This window comes from Psilocybe cubensis, chromosome 2 (assembly GCF_017499595.1).
Source record: "Psilocybe cubensis strain MGC-MH-2018 chromosome 2, whole genome shotgun sequence".
In the NCBI taxonomy this organism is placed as follows: domain Eukaryota; kingdom Fungi; phylum Basidiomycota; class Agaricomycetes; order Agaricales; family Agrocybaceae; genus Psilocybe; species Psilocybe cubensis.
Genome location: NC_063000.1, coordinates 2,912,996 through 2,930,306, shown reverse-complemented (window position 1 = coordinate 2,930,306; position 17,311 = coordinate 2,912,996). Strand labels below are relative to the sequence as shown.

At 47.1% G+C, this 17,311-nt stretch overlaps 7 protein-coding genes across 7 annotated transcripts; 5 read left to right on the top strand and 2 right to left on the bottom strand.

Moving 5' to 3' along the window:
* Positions 1 to 271: 271 nt before the first annotated feature.
* Positions 272 to 869, bottom strand: JR316_0002465 (uncharacterized protein; the record flags this gene model as incomplete). The annotated part of the gene is made up of 2 exons (XM_047888257.1): positions 272 to 432; positions 578 to 869. The coding sequence occupies 2 exons, from the start codon at positions 867 to 869 to the stop codon at positions 272 to 274; spliced, it is 453 nt and encodes a 150-aa protein (XP_047753180.1).
* Positions 870 to 1,272: 403 nt separating this feature from the next.
* On the top strand, positions 1,273 to 2,412 carry JR316_0002464 (uncharacterized protein; the record flags this gene model as incomplete). Its single annotated transcript, XM_047888256.1, has 1 exon — positions 1,273 to 2,412. One exon carries the CDS (start codon positions 1,273 to 1,275, stop codon positions 2,410 to 2,412), a length of 1,140 nt encoding a protein of 379 aa, XP_047753179.1.
* Positions 2,413 to 2,880: 468 nt separating this feature from the next.
* On the top strand, positions 2,881 to 4,512 carry JR316_0002463 (E3 ubiquitin-protein ligase RSP5; the record flags this gene model as incomplete). Its single annotated transcript, XM_047888255.1, has 4 exons — positions 2,881 to 3,590; positions 3,643 to 4,029; positions 4,084 to 4,432; positions 4,489 to 4,512. The coding sequence occupies 4 exons, from the start codon at positions 2,881 to 2,883 to the stop codon at positions 4,510 to 4,512; spliced, it is 1,470 nt and encodes a 489-aa protein (XP_047753178.1).
* A 785-nt stretch (positions 4,513 to 5,297) lies between these two features.
* Positions 5,298 to 6,766, top strand: JR316_0002462 (uncharacterized protein; the record flags this gene model as incomplete). Its single annotated transcript, XM_047888254.1, has 5 exons — positions 5,298 to 5,590; positions 5,658 to 5,990; positions 6,049 to 6,140; positions 6,216 to 6,355; positions 6,665 to 6,766. 5 exons carry the CDS (start codon positions 5,298 to 5,300, stop codon positions 6,764 to 6,766), a joined length of 960 nt encoding a protein of 319 aa, XP_047753177.1.
* Positions 6,767 to 7,071: 305 nt separating this feature from the next.
* Positions 7,072 to 9,160, top strand: JR316_0002461 (E3 ubiquitin-protein ligase Nedd-4; the record flags this gene model as incomplete). The annotated part of the gene is made up of 3 exons (XM_047888253.1): positions 7,072 to 8,153; positions 8,218 to 8,604; positions 8,665 to 9,160. 3 exons carry the CDS (start codon positions 7,072 to 7,074, stop codon positions 9,158 to 9,160), a joined length of 1,965 nt encoding a protein of 654 aa, XP_047753176.1.
* A 1,844-nt stretch (positions 9,161 to 11,004) lies between these two features.
* Positions 11,005 to 12,773, top strand: JR316_0002460 (uncharacterized protein; the record flags this gene model as incomplete). The annotated part of the gene is made up of 3 exons (XM_047888252.1): positions 11,005 to 11,831; positions 11,895 to 12,281; positions 12,338 to 12,773. The coding sequence occupies 3 exons, from the start codon at positions 11,005 to 11,007 to the stop codon at positions 12,771 to 12,773; spliced, it is 1,650 nt and encodes a 549-aa protein (XP_047753175.1).
* Positions 12,774 to 13,318: 545 nt separating this feature from the next.
* Positions 13,319 to 16,933, bottom strand: JR316_0002459 (Plasma membrane fusion protein PRM1; the record flags this gene model as incomplete). Its single annotated transcript, XM_047888251.1, has 3 exons — positions 13,319 to 16,097; positions 16,151 to 16,416; positions 16,469 to 16,933. 3 exons carry the CDS (start codon positions 16,931 to 16,933, stop codon positions 13,319 to 13,321), a joined length of 3,510 nt encoding a protein of 1,169 aa, XP_047753174.1.
* Between the last annotated feature and the right edge of the window lie 378 nt (positions 16,934 to 17,311).

The following is a 17,311-nucleotide window of genomic DNA, read 5'->3' as shown; positions in this document are numbered from 1 at the left end:
GAAGGCGACATCCGGAACTGCGATGAGGTTCGGCCGCGCCAGAAGTGGTCGGAAAATGCTGATGGTGCTTGCTGGAGAGGTCATCTCTGGTGCTGACGCCACTGATTTTGGTCCCCTCGAGGAGTTGAAGAGACAGGGCTGTGGGTAACCCCTCTAGGTAGGCTCTTCTAGTCGGGTTATTGTGGGTTCTTTTGTGTTTTCCGCATGTGACGCGTCTGGATCACTCGGAAGAAAGAACATGGATCCCACACAAAAAGAATGCAGAGGGCAGTTAGGACGACCTCCCGATAGGCGCATACATAGCTGACTGCATAGAGGCGACTGCGGATGTGCGACGTGGAATAGTGACACGAAGCAAATCAGAATGAAAATCAGCCTTGACCTGAGTGAGATCGGCGTCGTATCCAAACGCGACACGACGTTCAAAATGACCTGTAGCAAGTCATAAGTACCAGGACAATGCAACAAGACCAGAGGCGGCAGGAGAACGACGCGGGAAGTTGACTCGGGATATTGAACACGGCAAGAATCATGATCGGAAAGTTAAAAGGTTAAAACGCGACAGAACGGCACTCACCCCCACCATGGTCCCAACGATCGGCGACTACATGCAGAATGCGGCGGCGCTTTGTGGCGAGAGTGATGCCATCCCAGCTGAAGCCGGGGAGCTTGACATGGAGCTGGTACTCGTGCTGAAGAGTATGGACCTCGATAGCGCTGCCTGGAGCAGGGGTGCTGCTGAGAAAAGATCTGCTGCTGCTGGTAGGACGGCCGTTGTCTGTATAGTCCTCTGGAAGAATGACGGGGGGATCTGGAGCAGGATATGATATTGAAGAGGTGGAGGAGGAGGGAGTCGAGTGAGAAGCCATAGGAAATGGGGTGGAGGATGCGGGGGAGAGAAAGGTGGCAATTACAGGGCGATTGTTTTGTGTATTTTTGAGAATATCTCGGACAGGGATGGCAGCTATTTAGGGAGCCGGAGTGGTGCAGGAGGATGGCCTCATGGCAGACAATTTGTCTAGATAAGCAGGAGACCCATCACGCGCCATCCATCCACACACAAATACCTCCCAGAACTGTCCAACTCTCAACACCTATATCTTCCGTGATGCGCGTCAACTGTCCTTCCCATACAGTTCCTAATTTGATCGACGTCTGACCACCAATACAATAATATTTCTGTCAGCCAGCGTCAGCCTCTCACAGACCAATATTTAAGCCGTCTTGCAGTTCAATCTTCTCTATCTCTCTCCAGTCTTCTCTTTCTTCGCCATGCGCAACGTCATCTATGTCATCGTCCCTGCTCTTTCTCTCCTCAACATGGGCGTCGAGGCAGCTACCATCGCAAAGACCCTCACAAGCAATCACTCTTCCGATGGTCTTCACGTCCGCAAAATTGTCCATGATCGCCAGTTCCACAACGCCGACTTTGGCCTAGATTCGGAACACATCGCAAGGAACCAAATCGATGATGTGGTCGAGAAAGACGGCAAGATTTCTACAGGCGACGGTAATGGCTCATCTCTCGATCTTGGCGCAAACAGAGAATTTTTTGAAACTGTGGCTGGAGAGACAAATACTGGCTCTACCTCGACGACACCGCCCTATGTCAAGGTCGATACCCCCGAACCTAGTGTCGACACCGTCACAAGCAAAGGCTCTAGTATCACTGGCTCTAAGATCGTTACCTCTAACATGGCCAGTGGCAGTCCTAGTTCTACCAGTTCTGACTCTGGTGTTGTCACCATAACCAACGATTCCTCCAGCCCGAGTGACCCGGGCGTCGTTTCAGACTCTTCGAGCTCCAATACTAATGTCAATCCAACTGGTATCGTCAAGGACGGATCAGCTTTGTCCAACTCTGGCACTGGTGAGGCGGGAAGCACTGTTGCCTCCCTCGTTGGGTCAGAGGACGGCGTTCTGACAGAAGTCTCGAGCCTTGTCACGTCGTTACTCACCCCCGCTGTGGGCCAATACGTCAATTTTCCTTCAACTGACCTACTCTATGGGACTTCTGGCAACGAAAATCCTAGTGGAACATTCGCCGCGTCTGTTGCGAATAGCAATGTCGCAATTTCTCAGCCTGCTAAACGGCAGGACGCCGAGTCTGAAACTGAGGATGACAATAGCTCTGAGGCAATCGACACTATGGAACTTGACCCCATGTCTTCTTCTTTACAGAAGGCGTCTCAGTCATTGAAGAGTGCCATGGTCGTCCCTCAAAGTTTTGAACGTCGCATGATCAAAGTCAAAATGCCCAGAGCCAGTGATGTGAACGATGAGACTGTTGGTGTGGACATCGCAGATGAACCTTTGGTAAAGGAATCTCTTCCTAATGTCGCGACCAAGAGAGACGACGATTCGTCAGATCAACAAGTTCCCTCCGACGCCTCCATTGAAGACCTCGATTGAATGTCCATTGCCCGCCTTATCTTTAATTTATCTTAAATTATTTTTGTCCCTCATGTACTTGGAGCTTGTAATATTTACTGTAGATTCGACTTTCTAGAATTACAATACCTTCATTTGATTGTTTACACCTATAACTTGAAGAAGCGTTTATAAGCGAACCGAGTCTATTTATGGAAGTGGCACGACGCCACAACTGCCACAAGTAGTGTCAGTACTCGTTAAACGAACCACAACTAACCACGTTGTATCACTCAAATTATCTCTTGTCATTCCAGTTTACTCATCTCTGCCAGCCGCTGTCGATTGCAGGTCATCACTCTGCTGTACGTTTCCAATTACTAGGACACCTTGAGTTGGACAACAATTTCAAACCCCTTGGAACTCGACAGGGGCTTCGCTTGTCTGATTATCGTTTCACCAACGAAAGCTAGAACTCTCGCCAACGTCTTTAATCGCCGCTTTGATTTAATGCCGGAAAGCAGTACGAAGGCCAGACATGACAGGGAACCTTCCAGTTCTCCACCGAAACATGTCTCTGGATCGCAGGATCCTCGGACGCAGCTCAACCCTATGGGCGTTCATGAAGAGGGTCTTCCCAGAGGTTGGGAGATAGCGCTTGACAGTAAAGGTCGCAAGTACTACATTGATCATAACACGGGCACGACGACATGGACACGGCCACCGTACGATGGGTCGTCGGCTTATCCAGAGGACTCGCCGTTGCCCGCTGGCTGGGTTTGCCGTATTGATAGCAAAGGGCGCAAATACTATGTGGATCACAATACCAGGACAACTACGTGGATCCACCCTCCGCCATTCGATGTCGTAGAAGAGATCGAAGGATTGGGCCCGCTTCCTCCTGGTTGGGAAATCCGTGTCGTACCTGGGAAAATGAGCACGTACTTTGTGGACCATAATACTAGAACAACGACTTGGGAAGATCCTAGGAGAAAGTTGGATGTGACAGACCCTTTTTCGAAACTTAGGCGGAAAGTTCTGTATCTCAACAGTCGACATCGTCTGAAATTGCAGCCAGGTGTTTTCGAAATTAGAGTTAAGAAGAGCCGTATCGTTCAGGACAGTTTCTCGATCTTCAGTAAATTGAGGTCGCTTGCGGATCTAAGACGACGTCCATCCGTCGTATTCGAGGACGACTTGATGTGTAGAAATCCGGTGAAGTCAGTCTCAGACCCCCAAACTTCGTGTAGAATACTCATCTCGTTCTAACAGTACTTGGTTAGACCTGTTGCTAGATACATTTTTCCATCCAGACCTTGGTTTCTTCCTTCCGGACGGATCCACAGGGCAGTTGAAGATCAATCCCTCATCCAGTACTACAATACCGGATTATCTGAATTACTTCAAGTTCATTGGCCAGCTTCACGGACTGGCTATTTTTCATGGGTACCTACTAGACCCTAAACTTGTGCCGCTCTTCTATCCTTCTCTGTGTGGGACATCCGATAACCCCAAAGACACTTCTGACACTACCAACACATCTAAACAAAGACATTCATTACTTGACGGATTTTATGATCTGATAGGCCGACGTTCGTTTATAGGATATTCTCAAGCCGAGGTTGAACAAGTTTTTGGCGGAATAACCGTCCTGGAGAAGTAAGTTTTCTGAAAGCTGAAGTTTTGGAATTGTATACCAACAATAATGTCCAGGGACCGATGTTCGACGTATACCATTGCCGATGAAACTATCGAAGGCTCCTCCGAACCTGACATCCACCTCGAGTGGTTTTGGGCAATCACGAAGTCCTGGACACCTGAACGCCAGCATGCGCTTTTTGTATTCCTGACAGGCCTGGAACGCGTTCCTGTTACAGACCAGATAAAAGTGATGAAAGCCCCGGACGGCGACATTCAACGCGTAACCATTCTGGGGAATACAGAACGCTCCGTTCCCAGAAAGTATGATGATGCTCCGGAGCACATTCTGTTCATACCTCCGTTTAACAGCTATGAGGAGATGGAAAATTGTCTGATATCTTCCATAGTTGATTGTAGCTGGGTAAGTGGTTTGTTCTTTATGACAATGATGGGCACTCATGGTCAATTGTTTCTTAGCGTGATCCAGATACTACAGAATAATCAGCATATAGCTGATATAGAGAGGCTTTAAACTCGACACGACTTTACTATCATCATATCATGGAACTTGCATACATGCCTATTTGAAGCAACATATGGTCTTCATTGTTCATTCTGAAAGAACTTTATATTTTCATTGCTGATTTTGTATCGGGAGACCACACAACTCAGAGGACACAGTTACTGTCCAATAGCAGATGCGCTGAGTTGTTTCGACGATTTCACAACGCTAACAGTTAGAATCCACTGCCAGCAGTGTTGGAAATCACGGCTCGAGGCTGGTCAAATTTGGTCGTACTTTGAGGGAGCCAGATACAAGGATGAATTAACTTGTACTTTTGTTCACGCCCAAAGTATCAGTGTTCTCAGTCCCAGCCATCTAAATTTATGCTACAACCCCGCCAAAACCCCGCTACTAGCTTTCATGTACCCCTGAGGCCTTTCCGCGGTTATTTCCTTTTTAGGGGGGCTTGTTGTCCAACCCGAAGGTGTTTTTGTTTCTTGCTTAAACCACAAATCTGAACGTACCAAAAACCTATAAAACCTATGAACCTCGCCACACAGAGACACACACTCGCATACTATTGATTAATGGTCTTTTGCACGTCTACTTGGTCACAGCCCCTTATATCTTCTCTTCATACTTGGAAAGTCATACTTGGACAGCAGACAGCAGACTAATCGGGGCTACAGAAATGACATGCTTTCAAGGCTACATATGTCACCGACCGCCACCAGCTCCTTGTTAACTCTTTTTCTCTTCCTATACGGTCGGATCAGGCGCTATGGCTTGGAGCTCGCTGAAGCATTGCAATATTAAAGGAACAAACAACGCTGCAAAGGCGCCTAACGGCAACATGACTTTACTCATCGACAACGTTGGAGACAATACACCGTCAGAATCGGCGGCATACAACCAAGATGATGGTCGCTGGCACCCAAAAGTCTCTGCGTATCGTTTATCCGTGATCACGACGACGATCGCCTTCGGAACGGCAAAGGCGATATCGTTTCAAACTGGAAACACTTTCATATCGACTACTCTCGAATGGGCGGCAGGGACTGTTATCGCTACAATGTAGGTGGTGGTATCAAACGCTGTATTATCAATTTCAAGGATTTCTGACATTCATGGTCTATAACAGCTTTTTTAGTGTGAGCTCCTACGACTCCATCGATCGAGGCCAATCAAACCTCCCAAACTGTCTTGCTTGGTTTTTCGAAGTAGAAAGCTTGAACTGTGTATGGTCAACCTTCGAGTTCTTGTTCACTTTTAAGCGGCCAAGATACTCTTCTAAGGAATGTGTACATGATCTTCATGCGTATGCATCGCACCCATTATTCACTTATTATCAACTTCTTGTGTGCACAACTGTGTCGACATTTGGACTGTCGAAGGCAATGCTGGCGTATTTTACTAATCAGTCAGTCGTTATGAATTGGATGGACTGGACATTCGCCGTGCCTACAACCACAATGTGGGTGAATTTTTCAATTGCAGCAAACTTGGGAAATCTCAGCAATTTGATACAACAGATTTTATATTCTTGGACTCTATGAATATAACAACAACGCTCGAATATGGCCCTCATTCTATCTTTACGACCGAAAACGTGCCTTATCGCTTGGTAAGTTGATGCCCTGCGTTGTTTCGTTTTTAATTGCGCAAATTCTTTTCATACTTATTCTAATCTAACACCCAGGATTAATGTCAAGCATTGGCATAACTATTTCTTTGGCATGTATCTTGGGAATATCGGTGTTCGGGTTCTACTATGTTTGGGGAAGCCCGGATATCTTGGAAAAGCCCAGTCGCCATGATTCCAAGGACTCCAAAGAATTTGTCTTTCGTTCTGGCTTTTACCACTCCATGCGCTTATTTGCGTCAGCCTTTTGTTCTAATCTTCGTATACTTTGGGTTTATCTTACTCCGGCGGTCACTTCGTATAATTCCACCACCTATCATGGGCAAATTGGTATCATTGGCTACATACCTCTACAACGCTTTGAAGCATGCTTTGTTTAGAATGGTGTTCATGTTGGCCTTGAGGCTACATTCCATTTTAAAATCCGTATCAATCTTTGATACAAACCTGAGGGAAACAAATCGGAGGCGATTCAAACATCTAAATGATTGGTCTTTACCTTGTAGGTAATTCCCCATCTTCGTCGGAGATTGAACTCGCTGAAAATTTCTGATGTAGCCCTCCGAACTACATTCAAGTACACGGTCCACATTGTGGTCATCTCCTAGCGCTTGTGGTCTGTCTGATGTATCTAGGTGTCCTAGTTGGATTGTCATACGCAATATATGATAGTCGAACCAAAATCTGGAATTTTGGAAGCATAGTCGGCGCAATCATTGTTTCTGCCCTTGGACTGTTCGTTTTCTTCGGGCTCTTTTTCGTGATGTTTATGGTTATTTTATCAATGTTCAAACTTATATGATGTATGTGACTTTCCTTGGATTATTTAACGCACTGATAGTTAACATCCATACTCAGACGTGTTAGACCTCCTCGCAGCAGTCTTTCTTACACAGGACTGTACAATGAATAGATGAATAATAATCTAATTTTGGAATCTATCATACTGATATCATCTCAGAAAGACGAGTTGGGACGAGTCACTGTTCTTACATCTCCTGGCCGCCAGCGATCGGGGCTCACGACTGGCGATGCACACCGCCATATCGGTGTTCAACAAATCTGCTATGAATATATCAAAGTTCAAGTGGCTCTTACATATAGCCTTTCTACCTATTTAACCCAAGTGAATCAGTCCACACATAGTATTGTTCCATCCTTCATGCTACAACTTGGATCATCAAAACGTAGCTCCAGTTCTCGATTCAAGCGGCCACTAATACGTGTAGCCGTTGGGTTGAGTGGTTGCGGCCTACGTTTTATCTTCACATGGCCTCGACTTCGTTCAAAGGGATTTTCGCAGGCACAATTTCCAAAAAAGCGGAAACCCGGTACAAGAATGCATGTAGAAGGATCAGATCCAATGCCCGTTTACGCAGATAAAACTTCCTTGCTATCGTCACTTGACAACAACATGTCCCCCAACTCAGACAATGTACCTCTACCCACTGGGTGGGTACTTTGCATAGACGGCACAAATCGCAGATTTTATGCCAATCATCACACCAGAACCACCCTATGGAAAGGTACGCCGATGGCCTCCGATGTTTCCAAGGAAAATCCAGACCTTGAAGAGTTGCCTCCTGGATGGGCGATTGGAGTAACCGAAAGTTCCCAGATATATTTCATTGATCACATCACTCAGACTACAACATGGACCGACCCAAGACTTCCATCCGGATGGGAAAAGCGATACGACCATAAGTGCAGGCCGTATTTTGTTGACCATAGCAGTAGAACCACGACGTGGGATGACCCTAGGCAAACGACGTTCTCGACAGACCCGTTGTCTATGTATATGCGCAAGGTTTTATTTCTGAACAGGAAACATTGTAACAAAACTCGGCGAGGAGTCTTTGAAATTAGAATTCGAAAGGGCTACATTGTCCCAGACACCTTTTCAGTGCTCAGCAAAATCAAGAAACCAAGGAATATTTTGCGTCGCTATCCTCATGTCACGTTTAAGGATGATCCGGATTGCGAAGAGCCTGTCCAGTAAGCATATAACAGTTTGCGAAGAATGTAACCTTAGCTTATCTTCATCGGATTGTTACTTCAGAGAATGGCTTAATTTGCTGCTAGATGTTTTGTTCGAGCCTCGCCTTGGGTTCTTCGTGCTAGACGGTAACGGGTTTTTAGAAATCAACACATCATTCAGTACACCCAGTTTCTTCAAAGTCTTTACTTACGTCGGGTGGATTTATGGCATGGCAGTCTTCCATGGATACTTGGTGGACCCTAGATTGATCACAATCTTACATCGCAATCTAAGCTGCAATGGCGCCATTACTGAACAAAACGCTCAGATGTCCAGTCACAGTTATATAACCGACCCCCAGGGCTCGTTTCTCCGTGGTTTCTATGATGTGATAGACCGCCGGTCATTGAAGGGGTATTCCCTAATTGAACTGGAACGGCTATTTGGAGGAGTGACCACACTTCACAAGTAAGCGGGAGAATAATCTTCATTTACCTTTCTGCTGTTCTGACGAGTACTTTCTTCTAGAGAGTACTGTGCAACGTACACCATATCCGATGAAAAAATTGGAACGGGCAGCGACAAGGACTCCACAGCAGTCAATGCATCTTCAGTCTCTTCCGAATCCGATATCCATCTGGATTGGTTCTGGAAAATTGCCAGCTCCTGGGCTCCTGAAGGACAACAAGCAATATTTGTCTACGTAACGGGCAGCGTGCGTGTACCCGCGACAGACCTGATCAAAATTATGAAAACCCCAGACGGGGGCATCCAGCGAGTTAGTGTTCCAGGGAACAAGCTCAAACGGGGGGCTTTGCCAGTGAGGGATGATGATGTCCCCCAACATATTTTGTTTATCCCACCGTTCGACGACTATGAAGAGATGGAACGCACTTTGAGATCAATTGTATTTGATGTGGATGATGAGATAGATAAAACTTCCCGTAAGGATGTGTGTATGGGGGGGAGGGGGGGAGTGCAATCGACCCAGAAGGTCCGTGAAGGATCTATCATAAAGCAATAATCAGAGACTAGTCGTGAAGAGAAGTTCATTTTTATAGATTCTGCTGATGGTAAAGCATCTATTGCGCATTCATAGTGCCTGTTATATTTATATAATTACCGTATGCGTACACCGAGCAATGAGCTATGTAACATTATCAAAAAGAGTAAATCAGGATGCTACAATTTTTTTACAAATCACCTGGACGGCAAGATGAGCATGAATTACAGTGCATGTAGACGATTGGAAAGAGATAAATACAATTTGGTACAGCGGTGAAGGATGAGCGATGAAACTGGATAGATGGATGGAAATGATGATGGATCATAGTTGGCCAGAGAGAAATCTCAAGCAGCGCGTTACGCGTTGTTTCGTGACATGCCTAACAGAGGTAGTGCGGCATGTACTATACCGTTGCGAGTCCAATCCAAGTACTCAATCTCGAACAACTTGGCCGCTCTGTTTGCTTTTTCTCTACCTCTGCAGGCGGCAGGTGCGCGCCAAAGATTTTGCTCGACGCTAACGCGCTCGCCTCCTGCTCCCTGGGCAGAGACTCCTGTGACACGTCTGGGTTATCTACGACACGCGTTGCCCCGTATTGTGTTTGAACACGACCCAGAATGGCTTGAACGACCTAGCATGAATATTTGACATGACAAGTACGAGCGGGTTTCCGATCATCTTGAACTTGGAACAATTCAGCAATTTAATACAAACCCCATTTCCATGACCGAAATCATGCATTATCACTTGGTAAGTTGGAACTTGCTCATTCGTTTTCATTTCAATTGCGCAAACTTTTTCATACTCATTCAAATTTAACACTCAGGATTAACATCAATCATTGTCATAACGGGTGGATTTGGGGAATATTCGTGTTCTATCTCAACTATGTTTGGGAAGGCCCGGACGTCCTGTATCAACTCAATCGTGACGATTGCAAGGGTTCCAAAGATTTATCTTTCGTGCTGACTTTGATCACTCCGACGTGCGCCTATTTGTGCCAGCATATCTTCTAGATCTCGTACACTTTGGATTTATCTTACTCCACGGCCGCTTCGCGTTATTCAGCCACCTGTTGACAACGAATAGAACCTGTGTCATTGTCAAAATACCACAAAAATGAACTCGGCTGTATCCTGCTCAAAACATCGCTCTTGTTGGTATCGAGGCTGCGTTCCATTCTGCCCCATGTATCAACTTTTGTGTTTACGCTTCGGACGGGTATCTGAGACCTATAATCATTCTTTGCCTTGACAATATTGGTCAGTGATTAGAATAACTGCCAATAACTGATCCAGTCTTCCGAAATGCATCCCAGCACCCGGTTTGCAGTCCATCTGCTAACCCTTGCGGTACAGTGTTTGATGTATGTAGGAGTTCTACTCGGGTTGATCTTGCGTAATAAATTGTAATCAAAGCAAAGATTCTAGGAACATGGTCTGTGCAAAGTTTGTCTTTGTCTATGGGCTCTTCCTTTTCTTTTTTTTTGTTACCATATTATTCTATCAATGCTCGAACTTATTTGATGTGTTGCTTCAGATACTGAGCTGTGTTATAATTAAACCCAATCTAGCAACTGATTTTGAACAGGACTGCAAGATACAACAAATAGGTGAGTAGCGATCTAATTTTGATATCAAAGAAATTGATGTCATCTTAGAAGGATGATTTGGGACAAGTCATTGTTCTCAGATCTCCTAACAAGTAATCGAGGTTTGCGACTGGCGATGCACACCAAGTTGTATCGGGGTTCAACGGATCCGCTATTAATACCTGTTACACAAGGTTAGTGGTTCCTCTCTATAGCCTTTCTACCTATTTAACCCAAGTGAACTGGTTAGTATTGTATCGTTCAATCCTTCATGGTATACCTTGAAACATCAGAACTCGGCTTTAGTTTTCGATTCAAACGGCCAATTAATCGCTTGGCCTCCTGTTTGAACAGTTGTCGCCTACGACTCAGCTCCACTTGGCCTCAACTTCGCTCAAACAGGTTTACAAGGGCACCATCTCACAAGGAGAGGAAACCCAGTACAACTGAGGACACAGAAGGATCAATATCGAAACCTGTTCAAAAACCTTTGTTACCAGTATTTGATAACAATGCATCCCTCGACACAGATGGCACACCTCTACCTACTGGGTGGGTACCTTGCATAGACAGCGCGAATCGCAAATTCTATGCCAATAATTACACGAGGACCACGTTATGGAAAAGCAAGCCAACAACCTTGGATCTCGGCGACAAAAATCGTAACCTCAAAGATTTACCTACTGGATGGGTGACTGGTGTAACCACAGATTCTCGGATATGTTTCGTCAATCGCAATACTCAGACCCAAAGTTGGACCGATCCAAGGAGTCCTCCTGGATGGAGCAAGAGATTCGACGAAGAAGGCAGGCCGTATTTTGTTGACTATAACAATTTAACTGCGACTTGGGACGACCCAATGCAAAATATGTTTGCGACAGACCCTTTGGATATCTTCATGCGCAAGATTTTATTCTTCAATAGAAGAAATTCTATCAGAATTCAAGAAGGAGCCTCTGAAATAAGCGTGCGAAAGAGCGTCATCCGTAAAGATACCTTTGCGTTTCTCAGGAAAATACAGGAGACACCAAGGGCCTCTCTGCGTCGCTATCCTCGCGTGACGTTTAAGGATGATTTGGATTGCAAAGAGCCTGTCCAGTAAGCATATACCAGTTTGCGAAGGATGTAATCGTAACTTATTTTACCGTGTTGTTACCTCAGAGAATGGCTCGATTTGGTACGAGATGATTTGCTGCAGGAAGATGGACCCTTCGAGATAGACGATACCGGTTCTTTTAAAAAACTCAAGAGATCACTTTGGACACGTATCTTAATGGTTTTCTGTCATAAATATGGATGGCTTTGTGGGATGGCTGTATTCCATGGGTTTTTCGTGGACCCTAGACTGGCCTCAATCTTACATGGCGATCTCACCCGCATTAGCCCAGTCACCGAACGAAATCCCGTTAATTTTGGACATACCAAGATACTTGACCCAAAAGACTACCTTTTACTTGGCTTTTGTAATGTGGTAGATCGTCAGATGTTTGAAGGGTATTCCCTCATTGAACTGGAACGGCTATTTGGAAGAGTGACCACACTTCAGAAGTAAGTGGAGGAATAATCTTCGTTTGCCTGTCTGCTGTTCTGACGAGTTCTTCAAGAGAATACTGTGCAACATACACCATGTTCGATGAAAAAATCGAAAAACGCACTGACAAGGACTCCATGGCTGTTAATGGCTCTTCAATTTCTTCTAAATCCGATATTCACCTGGATTGGTTCTGGAAAATTGCCGGCTCATGGGCTCCTGAGGAACAACGAGCGCTATTTACCTATGTAACGGGAAGCGTGCGCATACCCGCGAGTGACCTGATCAAAGTCATGAAAACCCCAGACGGAAACATCCAACGCGTCACTATACCAGGAAAAAAGGTCAAACGCGAAGCTCTCCCACTAAGGGACATTGATGTCCCCCAACATATTTTGTTTATCCCACCGTTCGAAAACTACGAGGCGATGGAACGCGCTTTGAGATCAGTCGTGTTTGATGATGACAAGGCGGTAGGTAAAACTTATCTTGGGTATGAGTGTATGTAAAAAGGCGCATTTTGATCCCATTGTCATTCTAAACAATCTGAAACCTGACGAGAACAGAACTCCAAATTTATCTTTCATCAAGCTGATGGATTGTCAGGCTCAAGGCCAAAAATCTAAATGTACAGCGAGCAATAAGCTATGTATCATTATTAAAAAAAGAAAGTCATGGAAAAACAAGATGCTACAAATTTTGAAAAATCGTCTCGATGTCCAGATGAGTACGAACTATGATGTGTATGGGCAAAAATGACAAGATTGGATATACGCGTGTGCATGAGTATAAATGTGGGGTAGGTATAATACAACAGGGTGAAAAGGCTACATAGAGATGAGTGATGATGGATGCGATGATGGATGATAGTTGGTCCAAGATGGGTAAGTGGCTGTCGTTTGGAGCGCATACGCGCGTTTGCATTAATTAAAGAATAAGATACCTATAGTGATCGAAGAAGAATGGGTCGTAAGAAATGTGTTCATGAAAGCAAGGACATCAACGTCAAATGAAAGTCAAGAAACAGAAACGCAAAACAATCAGGGATCACAAATCAGATAGCATGCACGAACGGATTCGTCTGCATACTTTTCCTCAGATCCGCAGCACCAGGGTCATCAACAACCTGTACACGATGTTCGTCATCAAACGGCGTGATAAACGGGTTGATGCTCGAGCTTTGTCTCGCATGTCCTTGTCGTGGCGCCGTCAACAGCCTCGTCAGATTGGAGCTTGCCGTTGTAATATCTTCCTTCGACTGTTGGCCGGCATACACCTTTGGAGCGAGTGCCATAGCAGCCAAAGATGCCGTCGAGGTGTGTGCAGACGAAGTCGCGTCGCCTGGAACAAAGTTTGTTACGCGCCAAGCTGTGCCTGTCGACGAAGCTCGTCGGTGCTTGTCCTGCAGAGGGGGAGGCGACAGAGCAAATTGGGGCTGCAGCATGCGCGGCGACTTTAGCGGTGGCGGCGGGGATGAGCCCTTTCGCCGTCTTCCCGCCACTTCGAGCTGCGGGAATGTCGGATGTGGGCGCGGCGTGCGCTGCTGTTGGGATTGTTGTGTCTGGTTCTCAAAGCTGGTATAGAGAGGCACGGGTAGAATAGGGGTAGTCGCTACATGCGGAGGCGCCCTCGCGACTGAGTCTTCATATACAGGCCCAACATCATTCGGAACGCTGACAACCTGCTGTCGCTCCCTATTTATGATAGGAACACCGATCGGCGGAGGCGGGAAATTGAACTCAGCCACAGAGGAAATCGCCGGCTGCTGAGACACGTTGACCTGGGGCGGCGTTGCGGGGGCCATGACACGGGTCCAGTCAGCGTGTGTCACGGGTGGTGAAGGAGGCCATGAAATAGCCGCGCTCTGGCGTCGTCCGCGCGTCTGAGTCTGTGGTTGAGGTGGGGACGGTGCTCGGACTTGGTTCGGTGGCGTCCAAGTGTGAGTTTGGTATCTCTGCGGTGGCGGCGGGCCATATTTGTCGATCCCTCGCTGCGTATAGACTTGTAGCTTTGGTTTGTCCTGTGTTTTGTCAGCCTGGACCATGGCAGTGGGATCCCAATAATCGCTTCCACTGCTGCGAGAAGAGTCGTTATCCCCATTGCCTTGCTTTTTCCCTGAAAGCAAAGCAGCGATCCTGGTGTACCAGGGAGCGTTGGTATCGTTGTCATTAGCGCGACGATTAGGTTCATGGACGAGCGTCGGCGAAAGTGGCACTGCCAGCTCCTCCTCTGTGCCATCTTTCTTTAATCTTTCCCTCCTTACCGCCTTTTTCCCAACTGCCAACAACTTGGCTGCCCCGGTCTGCTTTCTCTCCATCTGCGCAGGTGGTAGGTGTGCGCCAAACTCCTCGCTCGACGCCAGGGCGCTCGCCTCCTGCCCCCTCGGCAGAGACTCCTGTGACGCGTCGGGGCTCAGCTGCGGCACGCGTTGTCCCGCAGGTGAGTTTGAGCGCGACCCCCAGAAAGGCTTGAACGCGCTACCCCTTGGAGAAGGCAGCGGCGAGAACGACCTGGCAAACACTCCTCCATTTCCATTGCCGTCCTTCTCGTTACCCGATCCAGCGGGATATGGCCCAATATTTTCCAGTCCAACGCGCTGTTCCGCCTCCCACTTTCTGCGCGATCTCTTCTCGCGCATGGGGCGGATAACTGAGTGCCATAGTACAACGGATAAACCCATGAGAATGACGATCCCCCACAAACCCATGAAAATGGCAAACATGACGCGTTCCTTCCTCAGCGATGCGGCATAGGAGTTGACGAGCCGAATGAGAAGACCGCCGTCATCGTTGCCGTCAGCGTCTGTGCCGCCACCAATGGCGGCTGCAGCGATTGGCTGCGCAGCCTCATTAACTGAGTCGGGGGAGAGTACAAGCGCAGTCTGGTTGACACGCGGCATGTCGATCTTAAGGTTGTCGTGTAAGAACGTGAGCGCACTCTCGATTGCGTCGACCTTGCCACCTATGAAACATTTCAGGAATTCATTGACTGGGCTCTCGAGAATTGTGCCGCCAAAAATGGTCGTGACGGTGTTCTGGATGTCGTCGTAAAACCCGTTAATTGTGGCGTTGAGGGTGGTGGTGGTGCCGTTAACCCAGCCGAAGAGACCGTCATTGATCGTCGATTGGATGCTGGCAACTTGTCCGTTGACTTCGTTGGCATACAAAGACGATTGGTTGTACATGCTGTCGTTAATGCTGGTAGCAATGATACTCGAGAAGTCTGATACAGTAGACTGTGAGCGAGCCTGGTACTTTGAAACGAGGGGCCCGATGGCCATAAGTTGTATCTGAACAGACAACAAGCCAAAGAAGCCGATAAGGAAGCACGCTAGGGCAGGGGCATGGAAAATATAGTTGAAAAACCATTGGGTGTGTGTATGCTGAGCAGGAGTCAACCTGAAGCGAGCAGAAATTTGGTTGGTGATTCTGGTAATAAGTGGGTGCTCGGAGTTGGCATTGAGCATCATCAAGTTATGGTCGCTCATGGTGATCTGGGGCGAAGACGACGTTGGCTTCGCATGAACCATAGTAGGGTCTGAGATCCAGGCTTCACGAGTGTACTGGAGATGGTTTCTCATGCAACGCCATTTGTACCAGGTCAAGAGACAGTTGAGCCCAATGAGAAGAAGGGCAAGAAGGACGAGAACAACAACTCCAATTTTTGCAGTCTTGATAAAGTCACGGCCGATGTCATCAATGACGGAGGTGTCGAGATTGTCGCAGAATTTGATGGTGCTGAGCTCTGGGACGGGAAGGCCGTCAGGTTGAAAATTGATACCTGCGAAGGTATCGTTGATGTCCTTCTTAAGAAGCTCGAACGGTGTATCTATGCTGTATGAACCTGTAAATATGGTATCGAAATGAAGAGATATTCGCGCACGCACATAGATTCTACTTTGTCCTTCAGATCGGATATCGAAGGAAGTGACGCATTAAGTTTCGTTAAGGAATCTGTAAATGATGAAGGAAGGGAAACGTTCTGAAGACCATCAAGGCTCGGAACTGTAATCTGAGGAGCTTTAATATCTCCAAAAGGGTTGACTTTGTTAATGGCGTCGATGGCGGATTTGATGACATTGTTCGCGGTCGAAATATCATTCTGGATGCTGGTTCGCAAACCATTTGTAACAGTACCAATGAGGTCATTAAGCTACGAAACTGTCAATACTGCATATAGAAAGGATGGTGCAATGGTTACTCACCTCATTGACGGCACCAATCAGAATCGCAAGTCCACCTCTCACCACCAACTCAAGGAAACACAGGAAAGTTGAGCGATAGATATCGACAATGAAGTTGATAATGGCTTCCATAACTGTGAGAGCAAGGACGAGAGTTGCACGCGCGGCATTAGCAGACCCGTTGACTGCATCTGCAAACTGCTTGTTAGTGGCAATCGCCATGAAGCGCGGCATGCTGGACGCGGATGTAGCGGCCTGTTCGGCGGCCTTGCAGCTCGCGAGAAGATCATCCTTTGCACCGGCGACAGCATTCTGAGCATCAGCAAGAGAGAGCTGGAGACGGAAAGCGACGAAGATGAGAGAAAGTATAGGGTATGCGAGCCATGTGAGGGAGAGTAGATGGGATAGCTGGAGATAGGGCGTGAGGGTGGTAGACGATGAGTGAGCGTCGTAAGTTGGGGGAGGAGCGTTCCAGTTAGCAGACATTGAGACTGCGTAGGTCGACCTGCGACGGCGCTGGGAGGTATAAGAGAGAGAGAAGGGACGAGGCCCGCTTCTTTTGAGAACATTGTCCACCCATTGTCGCCGTAATAGCACGCCCCTAACGAGAACAATAATTACCTTTGTCCTCGTCACGCTTCTATTGTGACACTCCGTGACCGCACTTTGCCGACCTGATGGCCCACACCGGCACGCCAACTCCGTTCGACATTCAATCCTTCCTCCTCATCGTCTGGACTCTGATCATCGTCCACTGCGAGTCACTCGATTCACGCATGCCAGCCACTGTTTGTCGATGCTCAGGCGTCTTCTGCGACGTTGTAACACCTCCATCTCACCGCGCTTATTCAAGAACAACAAACT